A 14048-nucleotide genomic window follows, 5' to 3' on the forward strand; every position below is an offset into this window, starting at 1 on the left:
TCTGTTGCTCCATGTCAGGGGCTTGAGCCCAACTAGAAAACAGCTGTCCTTTTGCTTTCTCTTTGATTGTGTGGAGTGAAAGAACAAATTTAATTGATGGAAAGGAAAATAAGATTTCAAGTATTAAGGGATTCCTGATCCAAAATGAAGATGGGCTAAATTGTCATACTTACTAGAGACCCCTGGTCTGATCCTTCTTTTACTATGAATATGTTGTATTCCTTCAGGCCCCAACTTTTCTGTGACTCAGTTTTTTTGCCCACAAAAATGAAAGTGAGCTGTTGATTTACTCTGAGGATTTTGGGGAAAAGCCAGTTCATCAACAAGCATTTCTTAAATTCCTACTATGTGCTCGGCACTGTGCTAACTGCTAGTCAGCCCTGAAGAATCTTACTGGGGGGTGCAGCATGTTCGTAGGCTAGTAAATTCAGGATATTTACAAAATAAATACACAGCCATTTGGGGATAGAGGTACTAACAGCTGGGGCATCAAGAAAGGTCTCTTAAAGGACTGATAGACTTATCTACATTTTATATATTCCATCAGCAGAAAGGGTTACCTAAATACCTGCCGTTTATTTATTAAAGCATGCTGAGGTTTACAGAGCTCTTCACGTACATGCTCTGAATTTCCTGTTGTACAGTAAACACCATCAGATTCAAGCACCATCTCAGGTCACAAGGGTAGTTCTGTCTGGAAGTTAGGGGGAGGTGTTGGTTTTGCCTCCCCTCTCTCCCTGCCGCTCCACCAGAAAGTCCTGTGATAGAAGACAGTATACTTTGGGATACATATACTTTGGGTTATAATTTTGATCACCCATTCTCATTACTCAGTAATGTAAGTCTTCTTCAAAACAGAGGTATTATTATTATTATTATTAATGCTTGTTATGTAATAATCATCTGGACAAACAGCTTGCTTAATAACCATTTACATTTAAATCAGTTCATAAGATTTCAATACTTGTTTGTTTCCTGCCTTTTCAGTCTGCAGCAAGATTCTCTACTATTTATTCCCTTTCATTTGAAGATAAATTTTCAGGACTGGAGCAGATAAGGCTGGGTTAGTGTGAACTGACCTACCTTCTCAGTCTTCTCTCCTGGAACTTCATCCATGACTTGCCTACTAACTGCAGGTGTGCCTAAAGCTTTGCCCGAAGTGCTTTCTCTTTTCCTATTTTTCTTCTTTTTTTCCATTTAAAAATGTTCTTGGTTATATGGAATGACTGTGTGGGAGGGAGAAGATTCACAGATGTATTCAGTTGATGTAAAAACAAAAGGTAGCAATAAAAATTACATTCTAAAAGTAAAAAAGAAATTATAAGCTATTGCAATAGTCCAAAGTAGAGGTGATGAGGGTCTGAACTAGGGTGGTAGCTGTGGAGGTAGATAGGAGAGGTAAGCAGGAGATGTTGTAAAAAAACAAATTACCAAAGACTTGGGAGCTGATTAGATCCATGAAATGAGAGAGAGAAAGTGAGGGTGATGCCAAAGCCGTGAACATGAGGACAGGAAGGAGGATGGCACCCTCTGTAGGAAGCTTAGGGGAGGGGTAGTTTTGGGAGGAAAGATGATGGATTCCATTTGAGGCCTGTACATCTGAGGCAGCCAGAAGGTGTTCAGTTCAAAATGTCCAGGAGATTGTTGTTGCTGCAGAACTGCAGCTCACTGGAGATCAGGGAATCATCTGCATAGATGTGGGAATTGAACCCGTGGGAGCTGATGAGATCACCAATGATTTTTCTGAAGTATAGCTTCAAGCACATCACCCCATTTTCTCAGCAAACTCCAGTGGCTCCCTCATACCCTTAGAATCAAATGTAAATGCATCTTCCTGCCTGGTGCTTTTCTGTCTTTCTGGTCTTTTAGCATGTTACTCCATATTCTCTGCCATACTGGCCTACTGGGACCCCATCTCTTTTCTCCTCTCCCTTTCCCTGGCACTTTCCCTTGCCTAGGACTTCTTCCCTCCTCATGTGTAGTTTTAGTATCCTTAGCTTCTGTTAAGGCTCAGCTCCAGCATAGCCCTTCAGGAAGGAGGCCTTTGCTGCATTTTCCCTATCTGCTTGTGTTTTCCCTATCTGCTTGTGTTTTCCCCATCTGCTTGTGTTTTCCCCTTCAAGACTGTTTCCTGCCTACTCTCTGTAGGTCTGTGTTTTCATCCCACCTTGAAGGTAGCACCTGCTTTTGTATTTGTTGTCTCTGGTACTCAGTACAGTGTCTGGAGCAGGGATGGAGAACCTACAGCCTTGAGGCCACATGTGGCCCTGTAGGTCCTCAATTGCCACCCTTTGATCAAACCCAAACCTCAAAGAACCACACTTGAGGACCTAGAGGGCCATATGTGGCCTCAAGGCTGCAGTTTCCCCACCCCTGGTCTGGAGTATCGGAAGGCACCAGAAGTAGCTAAGTGGTGCAGTGGATAGAGTGTTGGATTTGCACTCCGGAAGACCTGAGTTCAGATCCTTTCTCAGACCCCAGCTGGGCAAGTCATTTCACTTTGATGGATAGCACTCCTTTCTCAAGGTTGTTTTGAGCATATGATGAGGTAACATAAAGTGCTGCATAAATACTACCAATCATTATTAGGATTATGTAATTAAGAAATGCTTATTGACTGACTGGTTAATACTAAAAATAAGGTCACCACCTCCTCTAATCCCTTTAGTCTGAATTTAGAATCTTCAAAACAGCTTTGTGATGGTCAGTTTTCCCCAAACTTGCGTATCACAGAATTCTTTAAGATAACTGAGAATTGGAATGATTGAAATTTTGCTCCATTTCCCTATGTTGTCTCTCCTTTCCTTTTCTGACTCTCTGTTGGTACATAGGAAGAGAAAAAAAGGTGGACTGCTAATGGAAGATGAGGAGTCAGAAGACACGGTGGAAGCAGAAACAGAAGGAAATAGTGGTGAAGAGGAAGAGAAATCGGTAGAACCAGAAAAAAGCATCCCATCGGAAGAGGAGAAAAAAAGACAAGATGATGCCCTCTGGGCAAGCTTCCTCAGCGAGGTGGGACCAAAATCCCAGGTTCGGCCTCCGAGAAGCCACACTAAGGTGAGTGGAGGGCTGAAGCGAATGTTTCTTCAGAATTGTTACCCACCACTGGGGTTTAAACTCAAACTCAGATTGCCCTCCAAATGATGAAGCTCAGATTCTGGGTGAGGTCAGGGCTCTCTCTCTGTTGTTTTTGTTGAAGAGCCATCTTCTTTGTAGGAACAAAATTCCTTTGCGAAGTTTTATTTATGTGAGAGGTGAACCAGCTGTGAACTGCCTGCTGGGATCCATCTGTTAGATCTCTCACCACCTGGTGGAACTGATTGGATTTTTTTGCTGTGTTTTGTAGACAGAGGGAGAAGGCCAAGAGAAGAGTTCAGACAAATCCCTCGTGACAGCGAAAGAGTCAGAGAAACCTAGCGAAAGAGAGAAAGTTAAGATCACCAAGGTGTTTGATTTTGCTGGTGAAGAGGTCAGGTAAGGTGACCTTCACTGTATCCAAAAGCAGTTTCCTCAGAAGTTTGGGCCTTACAGACGGGAGCTAGAAGTCTATCCTCCTGTGGAGTGCAAGCGGACTTGTATTTAAATTGAAGATGTCAACAGTGACACATGAGAGCATCCTCAGAGAAAACAGGCTAGGCAGGTGGGTATGGCAGGAAATGTCATTGCTATGCCTTTCTGGCCTTGGGTAAGTGGTTTCCCTCTTCTTCACAAGGCTGATGGCCCAAGAAGCCTTGGACTCTCAGATAAGGCTGCTGGTTCACTAAAAGGAACTAAGTCTTACTGTTGGTTTTGAGTTGATGAATGGGAATTGTTTACCATAACGCAGACGTACTCAGGGTATGTTACACTTGCTGAACTGACTGCCTCTTGTTAGACATAGGTTATGGCAGTGTGCTTATGATTCACCGAGGTTGTTTGCAGCTCAAGCAAATTTCATCAGTCCTGACTGTGGTGCTGCATATGTTTAGAGTTGGATTATTGAGTTGACTCATAGAGACCAACAGAACACCACCAGCAGTCAGTGGCAGTGTAAGTGAAAGTCTGAGTGAAATGTGTTACATTAACACAGCATTACATTCTGTTACATTACATGAAAACAGCACAGGTCTTCCAGGACGCCTGTCCCCAAAGTCATGGTTCACATGGCTTCATTTGCTCACTAAGAGAGGCCTTTGCCAGGGACAGAAGATGGAGCTTGGCAGATTCCTATTGCTATTAGAAAACACTAGATTTCCTACCTCTTCAGTATGTTGACCTTATTTGTGTTAATATGGTTTTTCTGCTACCAATTTGCTACATCATTTACTTAAAAAGGGTGTTGACCCTTTTTCTTTTTTCAAAGACATGGTCAGCATCTAGAACAAGGGCTCTTAACCTTTTCTGTGCTATGGACCCCTTCTCAGTATCATGTTTTAAAATGCAATAAAATAAAATACATAAAAGTACAAAGGAAACCAGTTTTATTCATATACAGTTAAACAAGGCTAGTTCCCAGGCTCTGTATAACACACGTTCAGCCAGGAGGGGGCAGCATATGTCCCTTCCTCAATCCCAAAATATTTGAGAACATGGCAAAAAAAATTTTTAAATTTTTATCTTGAGTTTTTGGAACTTCAGTTCAAGTTGAGTATAGACTATTGGTAAGTGCCTTCCTAGAAATTAACAATCATGAATTTTATAAAAATCTGTTTTTATTGATATATTTTGTTTCTGTATGACCTAGATTTCAATTTATATTCTTCTCCCCTCTTTTAGAGAGATATCCCTTATAACAAAGATTTTTTTTTTAAAGGAAATAAAAAGTGGAATAAGAAAAAAGTCAGTCAAGAAGAAAAAAAGTCAAGTCAAACATTTTATTAAGTACCTTCTACGTGCTAGCTCTGGAAATACAAAAAAGGGCAAAAAAGCAAAATCCCAAATCCACTCAGCACAAAGGAGCATTGAATTTCGATCATGAATCAGATTCTGATTTTCCTGGATTTGGGCATATTTCTTGTTGTCTTGATATCAGTTTGTTTTATTTTTCTGTTTGTGAAACAAGGTGGGAGCATTTGATTATCTTCTCAGAGATTGTAAGGAAAAAGTAGTAGCAACCAATTATAAATGATTTGGTAATTTAGCTTGGCATGTTTTTAAGTCCTATCTTGTTTTTTAAATGCTAAACTTTGATTTTTCCCTGGTTTGGTTTTTTTTTGTACTTGAAAAATATTATTTCCAGACATTTTATTGGACTCAGAAAACCAGTATTTATATCTTTCCCTATTTTAAAGCTAGTTGAGTCTGTTAACGCACACACACATACTTTCCTAAATGATTCACCTTTTTGGCACAGGCCAGGCATGGAGAGTTGCTGTCCTAAATCATGGCTTTTCAGGAAGTTCTGAGCAAGTGAAAATGAGATTAAAATAGAATTTCTGTTGAAAGCACATGCAGGAACAGCTTTGATTGGTGGAAATGTTGTCTCTTGAGCAGGCATTTGAACTAGAACCAAACTATACCTTGGAATATGGATATTTTTAGAGCTGAATCTTCTCTCACTATTTGAATGAAAAGTAACCTTGAGCGTCCAGAGACCAATAGAATCTTAGACTTAAAGCTGGAAGAGACCTCGAGGTCATCTGGTCTAATGTTCTCATTTTACAGATGAGGCCCAGAAAGGTTAAGTCATTTACCTAAGCTCATGTAAATAATAAATGTCAGAGCTGGGTTGGTATTTATTTAGCCCCTCATGTACCAGGCACTGTGCTAGATAGACACTGGGAATACCAACAACAAAATGGCGGTCTCTGCCCTCAAGGAACTTACATTCTGTGTGGGAAAACAGCATGCACAATGACAAAATAAAAAATAATTATTCAGGCCACATCCACCAAGTAAATGCTTGATGGTTCCTGCCCAGGAGGCCCTGCAACAGCTAGGGGAGACAAGCCTGCTGAGAAGGGAGTCAGGATAAGGGTGAGATGAGCATCACCAAGACCACTTGGACCAGACCATGAACTTCAGGCTGAGGGAGGTCAGGTGGTGAAAGGCTTTACATGCACAGCAGAATGAGTTTGTATTGGAGCCTTGAGGTAGCAGGGAGCCTCTGGAGCTTCTTGAGTGGAGGATGTCCATGGGTGGTGCTATGCTTTGGGGATCTCTCTTGTGTAGATGGGTGAAGGATGCATTCATTGGAGAGGGGAGGAGCCCAATCAGCAGGTTGTTGGAGACTTCCATGGGGACGGAGGACAGCGGCTGATTGGGTGTAGGCGATGGGGAAGAGTAAGGAGTAGAGAGGATACTGGAACTACAAACCCGGGCTCCCAGAAGGGTATATGTGGTCGGGGAGGGGGTGAGTTTTCTCTGGTACTCATTGAGTTTTAGATGCCTACAGGATATCCAGTTTGAAATGTTCCCTAGGTAGTTGCTGAGATAGGCCTGGAACCCAGGAAAGAATGCGGACATGGGAGGTATCTACGTAGAACTGATGCTTATACCCATGGACACCAAGGAGGGTCAGGAGAAAGAAGAGGGACCTGGACTCCTTTTCCCGACCCTCCTCATAGCCACTCTAGTCAGACTGCTCCAGGAATCCACATTGTGACCCAGCATGCTTCCCCACCTTGTTTCAGAGGGAAGCCTCCATCTGGTGCTACAGAGCAGACTTTTTTAGAACTTTCCTCAGGAGATGCCTTACTTGAAGGAGAAAATGGAAAACGCACCGAGGGAAGTGAGCAGTGGATTCTCCTCAAAATCCCAGGGAGGGCTGGTGAGCCACAGCTGTGTTTTTATGCAACATGGTGCATTGTGGGCCTGTTCTGGCTGTGCTTTGTATAAAGGAGTGACTGTATTCTGTATTCCAAGAGAGAAAGAATAAAAGGAAGCCTTGATTGAATGAATTCAAAGCAGGAGGTAGTACCGACTTACCTTTTGTGTGTGTATGTGTAGAGTCAGCATGGCATGTTAGGTTGGAGCTAGCCTGAAAGCCAGCTTGGCCCCATCCTGGCTGTGTGACCCGAGGATCACCTTTCAGTATTCTAGGCTGAGGTCTCAGAAGGTGCCACTCTGCATTGTAAAGAAAAGTTCCCCGTACCAGTGAGAACATGGGTCTGTCCCTGTCCCTGTCCCTATGTTGCACATGTGAGCTAGGAGAGTCATTTCTAGTGATTATAACGTTTTACAGTTCTGTAGCTCTTTATACCTTACAAAGCAGTCTTGCATGAGGTAATGCTCATTTGAATTCCGTAAAAATCCTGTAATTTTGGGAGCCAGCAATGAAAAAGAAATGGAAATCTAGTCAGTTGGTTTCTCCTTTTAAAACAGCTTTGATTGAGTGGCATGGACTTGTTATGGCCGAGATCTGCATTTTTGGACTAAATGTGATCTGGCCTATTTGCAATCCAGATAGCAAGTCAGGACACAGAAAAAAATGAGAATGAAATTTTGGGCTTGAACAGACCACATGATGATGGTTGTAATCTTCAGGTTCCTGTGACCTGAGCACAGTTTACTTGTTTTTTCACTTTAGCAGTGTTTTAACCAAGTCCCTTACTTTTACGGTACTTGGGTGCCTTTATCTCAGGGTTCTTGAGTGTCTTACTCTTCAGCGCGCACTTTACTATTTCTTACTCAGTCAAGAACTCCCAGGCTTCCTTAGTCACATTGGGCATGTTAAGGGCTGAATATCATCTTTGTTCATGCTCAGGCCTCTGAGGACCTAAAGGTATTTCTGCTGGAAAGCAGGTTCTTCTTGTATAATGCTGATGTTGAGAGGGTTCCAGTGAGTTACTGATGGACAGAGGGGAAGGAGTGTGGATATTGTCAGGTATAACCAGACTGGGAAAGCTACCAAAGGGAAGATGAGAATATCTTCTTTATCAGCTCCTGGGGGGAGTGATGTCAGTTACTCAGAGTGGGAGCTCACCTGCCTGGTTGCTACTTTACGTATCTGTCCCTTGCCCTGGATGCACTGTGCCCACTGTGCCATTGGGACTTTATCATGCAACTTGGATCTTTTTGCTTTTGAGGAGAAATGAATCATCTCCAGAAGGGACCTGAGAAAAATTGGGAAACTTGGAGATGGGGGTAGGAATGAAAATATTTTAAATACTTATTTTGTCTATGAAGTAGTCTTCATAAATCTAAAGTCATGTTATTAGTGTAGGAACTATGTATGTAAAATTGTGTAAAATTGGTTTGCTCAAATGCATATGGAGACTCTAGAGATCAGGACTGGCCTTGTGATTTCATTGGTATAGGGAACTTAGAGATAAGGAATGTCCTTCTACCAATGCCAATTGCACCTTCTCTGTAACTGCTAGTTTTGGAGCTGCCTGAAGGCCCTGTGACGCTCAGTGACTTGTCCTAGGTCACCTGGCCAGCATGGGTCAGAGGTGGGATGTGAACCCAGGTATTCCTGGTTCTGCACTCAACCCCTAACCACTAACCAGGTGTGGGGAACCTACGACCTTGAGGCCACATGTGGCCCTCTTCGTCCTCAAATGTGGCCCTTTGACAGAATTTGCCCTGTGAAGTTGGATTCAGTCAAAGGCTGTACTTGAGGACCTAGAGGGCTCCATGTGGCCTTGAGGCCACAGGTTCCCTACCCTTGTACTAGGCAATGCCCCCTTTGAAGATATTAACTAGAGTTAAGACACTAATTACAAATTTACTAATTGAATTTACTTTGAATTTAAAAAAAATTTGTTACAATAGGAGCTATAAGCTGTTTAAGAAATCTAGTGTATTTTAGGTTTTTCCACTTCCTGAAAATAGAAAAATTAAGAACCAAATAAACTATCAGCAGCGTACACATTTTTGGATTTAGAGTTTTCTAATCTTAGTAGGAAAAGGAGTTGAGATAAAAGAAGAAAAATGCATTGAATACAACTTTCCTGCATGAAATCTTGCCTAGCCAGTCCCATCCCAGACTCATTTCTGAGCTTTCACTATCAGAAGCTATCTTTATTTCAAATGCATCACTTTTTTCATCTTTATGAATTAATGAAAACTGAAATTTATTTAGATTAAGGCAGTATTCTTTGCCCCTTTGCCTATTAAATTCTTGGTTTGGTAGCTCTCCAAACCAGTTTCACATATTTCAGAAGATGGGCAGATCTAAGGCAAGTGCATGCTTGCTTTGCTGCCTGCTGCCTGGAGGACGGAATCCCTGCGTAGTGGAGTCCCAGTCTGCATTCCTGAGCCAAACACCTGAAGACAGCCTGTGTTTCCTACGTTAGAAAGCGTATTTATGACATTTAGCCCTAAGCGTGCTGCTTGGAACCTGGAATTGAAGGAATTGACAGCGGCATCGTGGGTCATGTAAACTTAGACCAAATTGGCTTGGAAACGTCTTTGATGGAACATTTTTTTCTGACATAGATCGTAACCCACTCTTGCTCTCTCATCCTGTGAAATTCTCACCATGTTTTTCTGTGAACCCTTCCTAGGAGATCTGTTGAGAACACTGGAAGCTTTCTCTGGTTCTTTTCTTGCCTTGTGGGTACCAGTGCAGCACTCATTTCATTCATAAGTTGGCACTCTTGCAACACCTTTTCTGGTGCTACGTCCCTGGAGTGATTTCTGTTCACTCTGCTTTGTGAGATCGAATGATGTGACCATTGTGCTGCAGCCTGATTGCTTGCCATGGATATTTCCATTACTCTTGGGTCACTTTCCATTTCTGAGATTATGGCCCACCATGGTAGAGTACATAGACTTTTGTGTCTGGCATTGGGTAATTCCCAAATTTAATCTCGCATGATATTATCCTTCTTATTTGGTTCTGGAACCTGCTTATGGTATTATCTGCACTGCCTGTCTGAAATATATGTATTCATAAATACATATATTTATGAAATACGTGTATTTATGTTGGATCCACAGCAGGTGACCCATCTCCCTGTCATGTTATTTGGGCACTGCTTTCTCCACTGTTTTTTTCTATATGGGTTTCTAGGCTATTCTTTCTCTCTTTTTAAAATAAATTATCACCATAGTATCTCATTTATCCTCCCCCCCCGCCATTCCTAATGGCAAGTAGTATTTTTTTAGAGAAAAAAAAAGTATAACCACTTGATAAATTGAAAAAGCCTGAAAACCTGGGCAATATGTAACATTTGTGGACCTCCCACCTCCACAAAGGGAGGAGTTGGTGGTGTCCTTTTATTTGTCATCATTGGAATCCTGCTTGATTGTTATAATTTTGCTACATTTACTTTTGACGTTTTTATATAGTCACTTTATAGATTGACTCTGCTTGCTCCACTTTGCGTCAGTTCGTAGAGGTCTTACCGGGCTTCTCTGTGTTTATCACATTAGTCATTTCTTGCAGCACAGCAGTATTCCTTTATATTCATGTGCCACAACTTGTTTGGCCATTCTCCAATTGATGGGCAACAACTTGGTTTCCAATTCTTAGCTATTGAAAAAACTGCTGGTATAAATATTTTGGAGGATATAGGGACTTTCTTCTTATCGAGGCCTCTCTCTTTTAAGAGAGTGAGTGTGGCGATCATTAAGGAAGCTCTGGCACTGGGTGCAGTCACCAGAGCATCATGCACAAACAGCATCTGTTGTACCACACCACCAAGAGGAAGTTTCTGTTTCCTTTGGATGTGGCATAGGAGGCCTCTTCATATCTGGTGCATTCTTATCATGATTCTAAAAAATGAGAGGATTTTTGAGTTAGAAGTGACCCTAGAGAGGCTAATGACTAGAAGAGCTGCTAATGTGTATGGAGTGCTCTAAGATTTGCAAGGCACTTCTTTTGCAAAGCATTTCACTGGTCACTTCATTTTATCCTCAGGACAAACCTGTGAGGTCTTTGAAGCACTGCATTGAGTTCCTGATCCTCATTTCTTAGATTAGGGACAGTTCTTTGCCTGGTAGTTCATTGGGAGCAGCTGAGGGGCCCTCTGTCCAGGTTACTGCTGCTGTCTCTTATGACTGACAGCGTTGACCATCTCAGTGACAGCTGGACCAGGTGTTCTGAAGATTCAACCCCTTCTCTGTTCTTTGCTTCCTGAGGCAGTAGGTGATAGTGTATTCATAAGCACCATCTCCTCAGGGCTAGGAGCACTTAGTTGTTTTGTTGCTTTTTTCCCTCTGGAGAGATCTGTTCTTGTTTTCTCTCTTGAGACACTACTTTAGCCTTTTGCCCTGTTACCGTCATCCAGAACAAGTAGTTTGCATTGGGATTGTGAGCCCATCGACATTCAATAAGGAAGGATAGAAAGTATGTCTGCTCAATAAGCATTAGTATAACAGTCCTGAGAAAAATGCTCCTTGTTAGAATTGTTAGCTTTGTCTTTTGTCTCGTGTCTGATTCACCCTGGTTAATACAAGTATCCTGGACACTGTCTACCACAACTTTTTTCAGTTTGTAGAGTACTTGCCTGGATCAAAATGAACAGAATAGAAATCTTATTTCTGTACTTTTTTGCAGTTTGAAGCTGAGTTTAGCTGTTTTTCGTTGATTTCACCTGTCCTTTGAGCTTAAAAGACCTGAAGCTTCTCATGTTCTTTTTTTCTCCCCAAATGAGAAGATAGATGATCTGGAAGATTAAAATAGTTACAGTAAGTTACTAGGCAGTGCAGAGAACGAATGTAATGTGTGATTAAGAGAGGTTACAGGTGTCTGGGACAGTGTAGGACAAGGAGTCTAGGGGAAAATATTTTAAAATTTGCTGTTGCTGTCCAGTCATTTTTTCAGTCATGTCCAGCTCTTCCTGATCCCATTTGGGGTTTTCTAGGCAAAGATACTAGATTGGTTTGCCATTTTCTTCTCCAGTTTTAAAATTACAAGGTTAGTCAAAAATTTTTTTAAAATTATTTTTCAGTTTACAAAAGCCTTCCTAGTTCCACCTCCATTGGAAACAGTTTTTCTTTGGAAGCAGAAAAATATTTAATGTATACTAGCATAATGAACATAAGGAAACATCACATTATTCACTTTAAACCTTCCCAGAATTGTCCCTGTTTTTGGATGACCTCTGAATGAAGTTAAGTCAACGTGTACTTATTAAAGGTCTCATTACGTACTAGACCCTGTGCAAAGTGTTGGGAATACAAGGAAAGGCAGAAGACATTCCTGAGAGCAGGAGCTCTTAGTCTGATGAGGGAGGCAACATGCAAACACCTGTGTACAAATAAGCTATAGACAGAAAGAGTTAGCAATAATCAGCAGAGAAGGCACTAACGTTGAGAGGACTGAGGAAAGGTTTCTTGTAGAAGATGAGATTCTAACTGGGATTTGAAGGCATCCAGGCAATAGGAATGAAGAGAGCGAGAATTCCAGGCATGGGAGTCAGCCAACAAAAATGCCCAGTCTGGAAATAGAGTCTCTTGTGCAAGGAAAGCAGGAAGACTAGCGTCCCTGGATTGCAGAGTAGGTGAAGAGAGGGGAGTACGGAGATAGTGACTTCCCGTCCATCCTCTTTTTCTCCCTTAGACTCATGTAACACACTTGTTTCAAAAACTTCTGCTGAGCCTATGGTTACTGGTACTTGAGCTTAAGAGGGAAAGGTTTCAGGGGAAAGCTAATGTTTGTTTTTGGACATTTTAAGTAGAGAGGTCAGCATGCAACAAGGAAAGTTTTGAAAAGAGGAAAGGAACATTGTCAGGAAGGTGGTAGGGATGAGCCTCCCACAGAGCCTGCTCCACAAGGCCCTCTGACACTCAGCGGTATTGATGAAACGTTGGAGAAATGGCTGTTTGAACTAAAAGTTTGTAGATGTTGGTTTTCCTGTCATGGTTGGAGAGAGCTAGAGAAGACACAAAGAAGGAAAATGGAGGGCCTTCTTCTTGATAAATCAGCATACAGAGCCAAGAGTTTGGGACAGTGGGGATCCTGATAGGCGGACATTATTTTCAGAGTTAGACTTATACAGTAGTTGTTATCCAATTCCTTTGATAGAAAATGACAAAAAATAGATGACTTTCATCTGCACAGCTGTATAGTTTGAGAGTATGCCTCCAGATATCTTGAGAGCACCTGCCACTTTCCAGTCATGGAAGTAAATTAAAATTATTTTCTAAGAGTATGTCCTCATAGGATTGCACCACAAGCCGTTCTGAGGTTGGTAACCTGATCGTCCTAATCGGGCCCTGGCAGTTGAGTACCCACTGGGTCATTTTTCCCTCCACACTACAGTCTGGCTGCCTAGATCCTATTGGGTGTCAGAGTCTAGTGGAGCAGGCTTTGCTGGGAACGCTTTGGCCTAACCTTCCTACTGGTGTACCTTTCCTTTTTTCTTCTTCCTAACTGTATGCTGACCTTTCCACTTAATGTATCTGAAAAGGAAGTCATGATCTTTGCCCAGAAACCTTTCCCTCTTGCAAATTTTCCAGTTTTTGTTGAAGTGCCACCCTTTGTCGAGTTGTGCTGGTTTATGATCTCATCTTTGTCCTGGACGCCTTAGTCTCCCTTCAGCCCACATATCCAGTCACTTGTCCAAGTCTTGCCATTTCTTCCTTCTTCATCTCTCTTGTGTCTGACCCCTTCTCTCTACTCACACTTTAGTTCAGACCCTGAGCCCACAACTCTGTGATCAGCTAAACTATCCTCTCTCCATGGCTCATTCCAGATACTTCATCTTCCATTTTCATTCATTTGCTCTGGCCATTCCACATGCTTGGAGTGTGCTCCCTCCTCACTTCTGCCTCATAGAGCCCTCTTTTCCTTTGAGATGCAGCTCAGGCACCATCTTCTGCATGAAGGCTTTCCTGATCCCTCCAATTGCCAGTGCCCTCCCTCTCAAACTATTCTGTGTTTAACTACTTTGTATATATTTGTATTTATTAATTTCGTATTGATCCTTTACATAAGGGCTTCTTAACCTAGAGTCCATGAACTTATTTAAAAATTTTTTTGGATAACTCTCAGTAGGTTTCCTCTTTATTCTTATGTATTTAAAAACATTATTTTGATAAGAGGTCCGTAGGCTTCACCAGACTGCCTTGTGGAGCCATAACATGAAAATAGTAAGAGCCCTTTTATATTTTTAATATGTTCTTGTCTCCTCCATTAGAATGCAAGCTCTTTATGAATAGGGCTTGTTTGTTTCTTG

The 14048-nt window shown here is 41.9% G+C and overlaps 1 protein-coding gene across 1 annotated transcript in view; it reads left to right on the forward strand.

The window, feature by feature from the left end:
• Positions 1-14048, forward strand: part of CFDP1 (craniofacial development protein 1) — a 149030-nt gene that overhangs the window by 3062 nt on the left and 131920 nt on the right. The window contains exons 3-4 of the mRNA XM_072636532.1: positions 2832-3057; positions 3347-3474. Coding sequence (XP_072492633.1) covers positions 2832-3057; positions 3347-3474 — 354 coding nt within the window. The remainder of the gene's footprint in view (positions 1-2831; positions 3058-3346; positions 3475-14048) is intronic.

The sequence above is a fragment of the Notamacropus eugenii genome, chromosome 1 (assembly GCF_028372415.1).
Source record: "Notamacropus eugenii isolate mMacEug1 chromosome 1, mMacEug1.pri_v2, whole genome shotgun sequence".
Lineage (NCBI taxonomy): Eukaryota > Metazoa > Chordata > Mammalia > Diprotodontia > Macropodidae > Notamacropus > Notamacropus eugenii.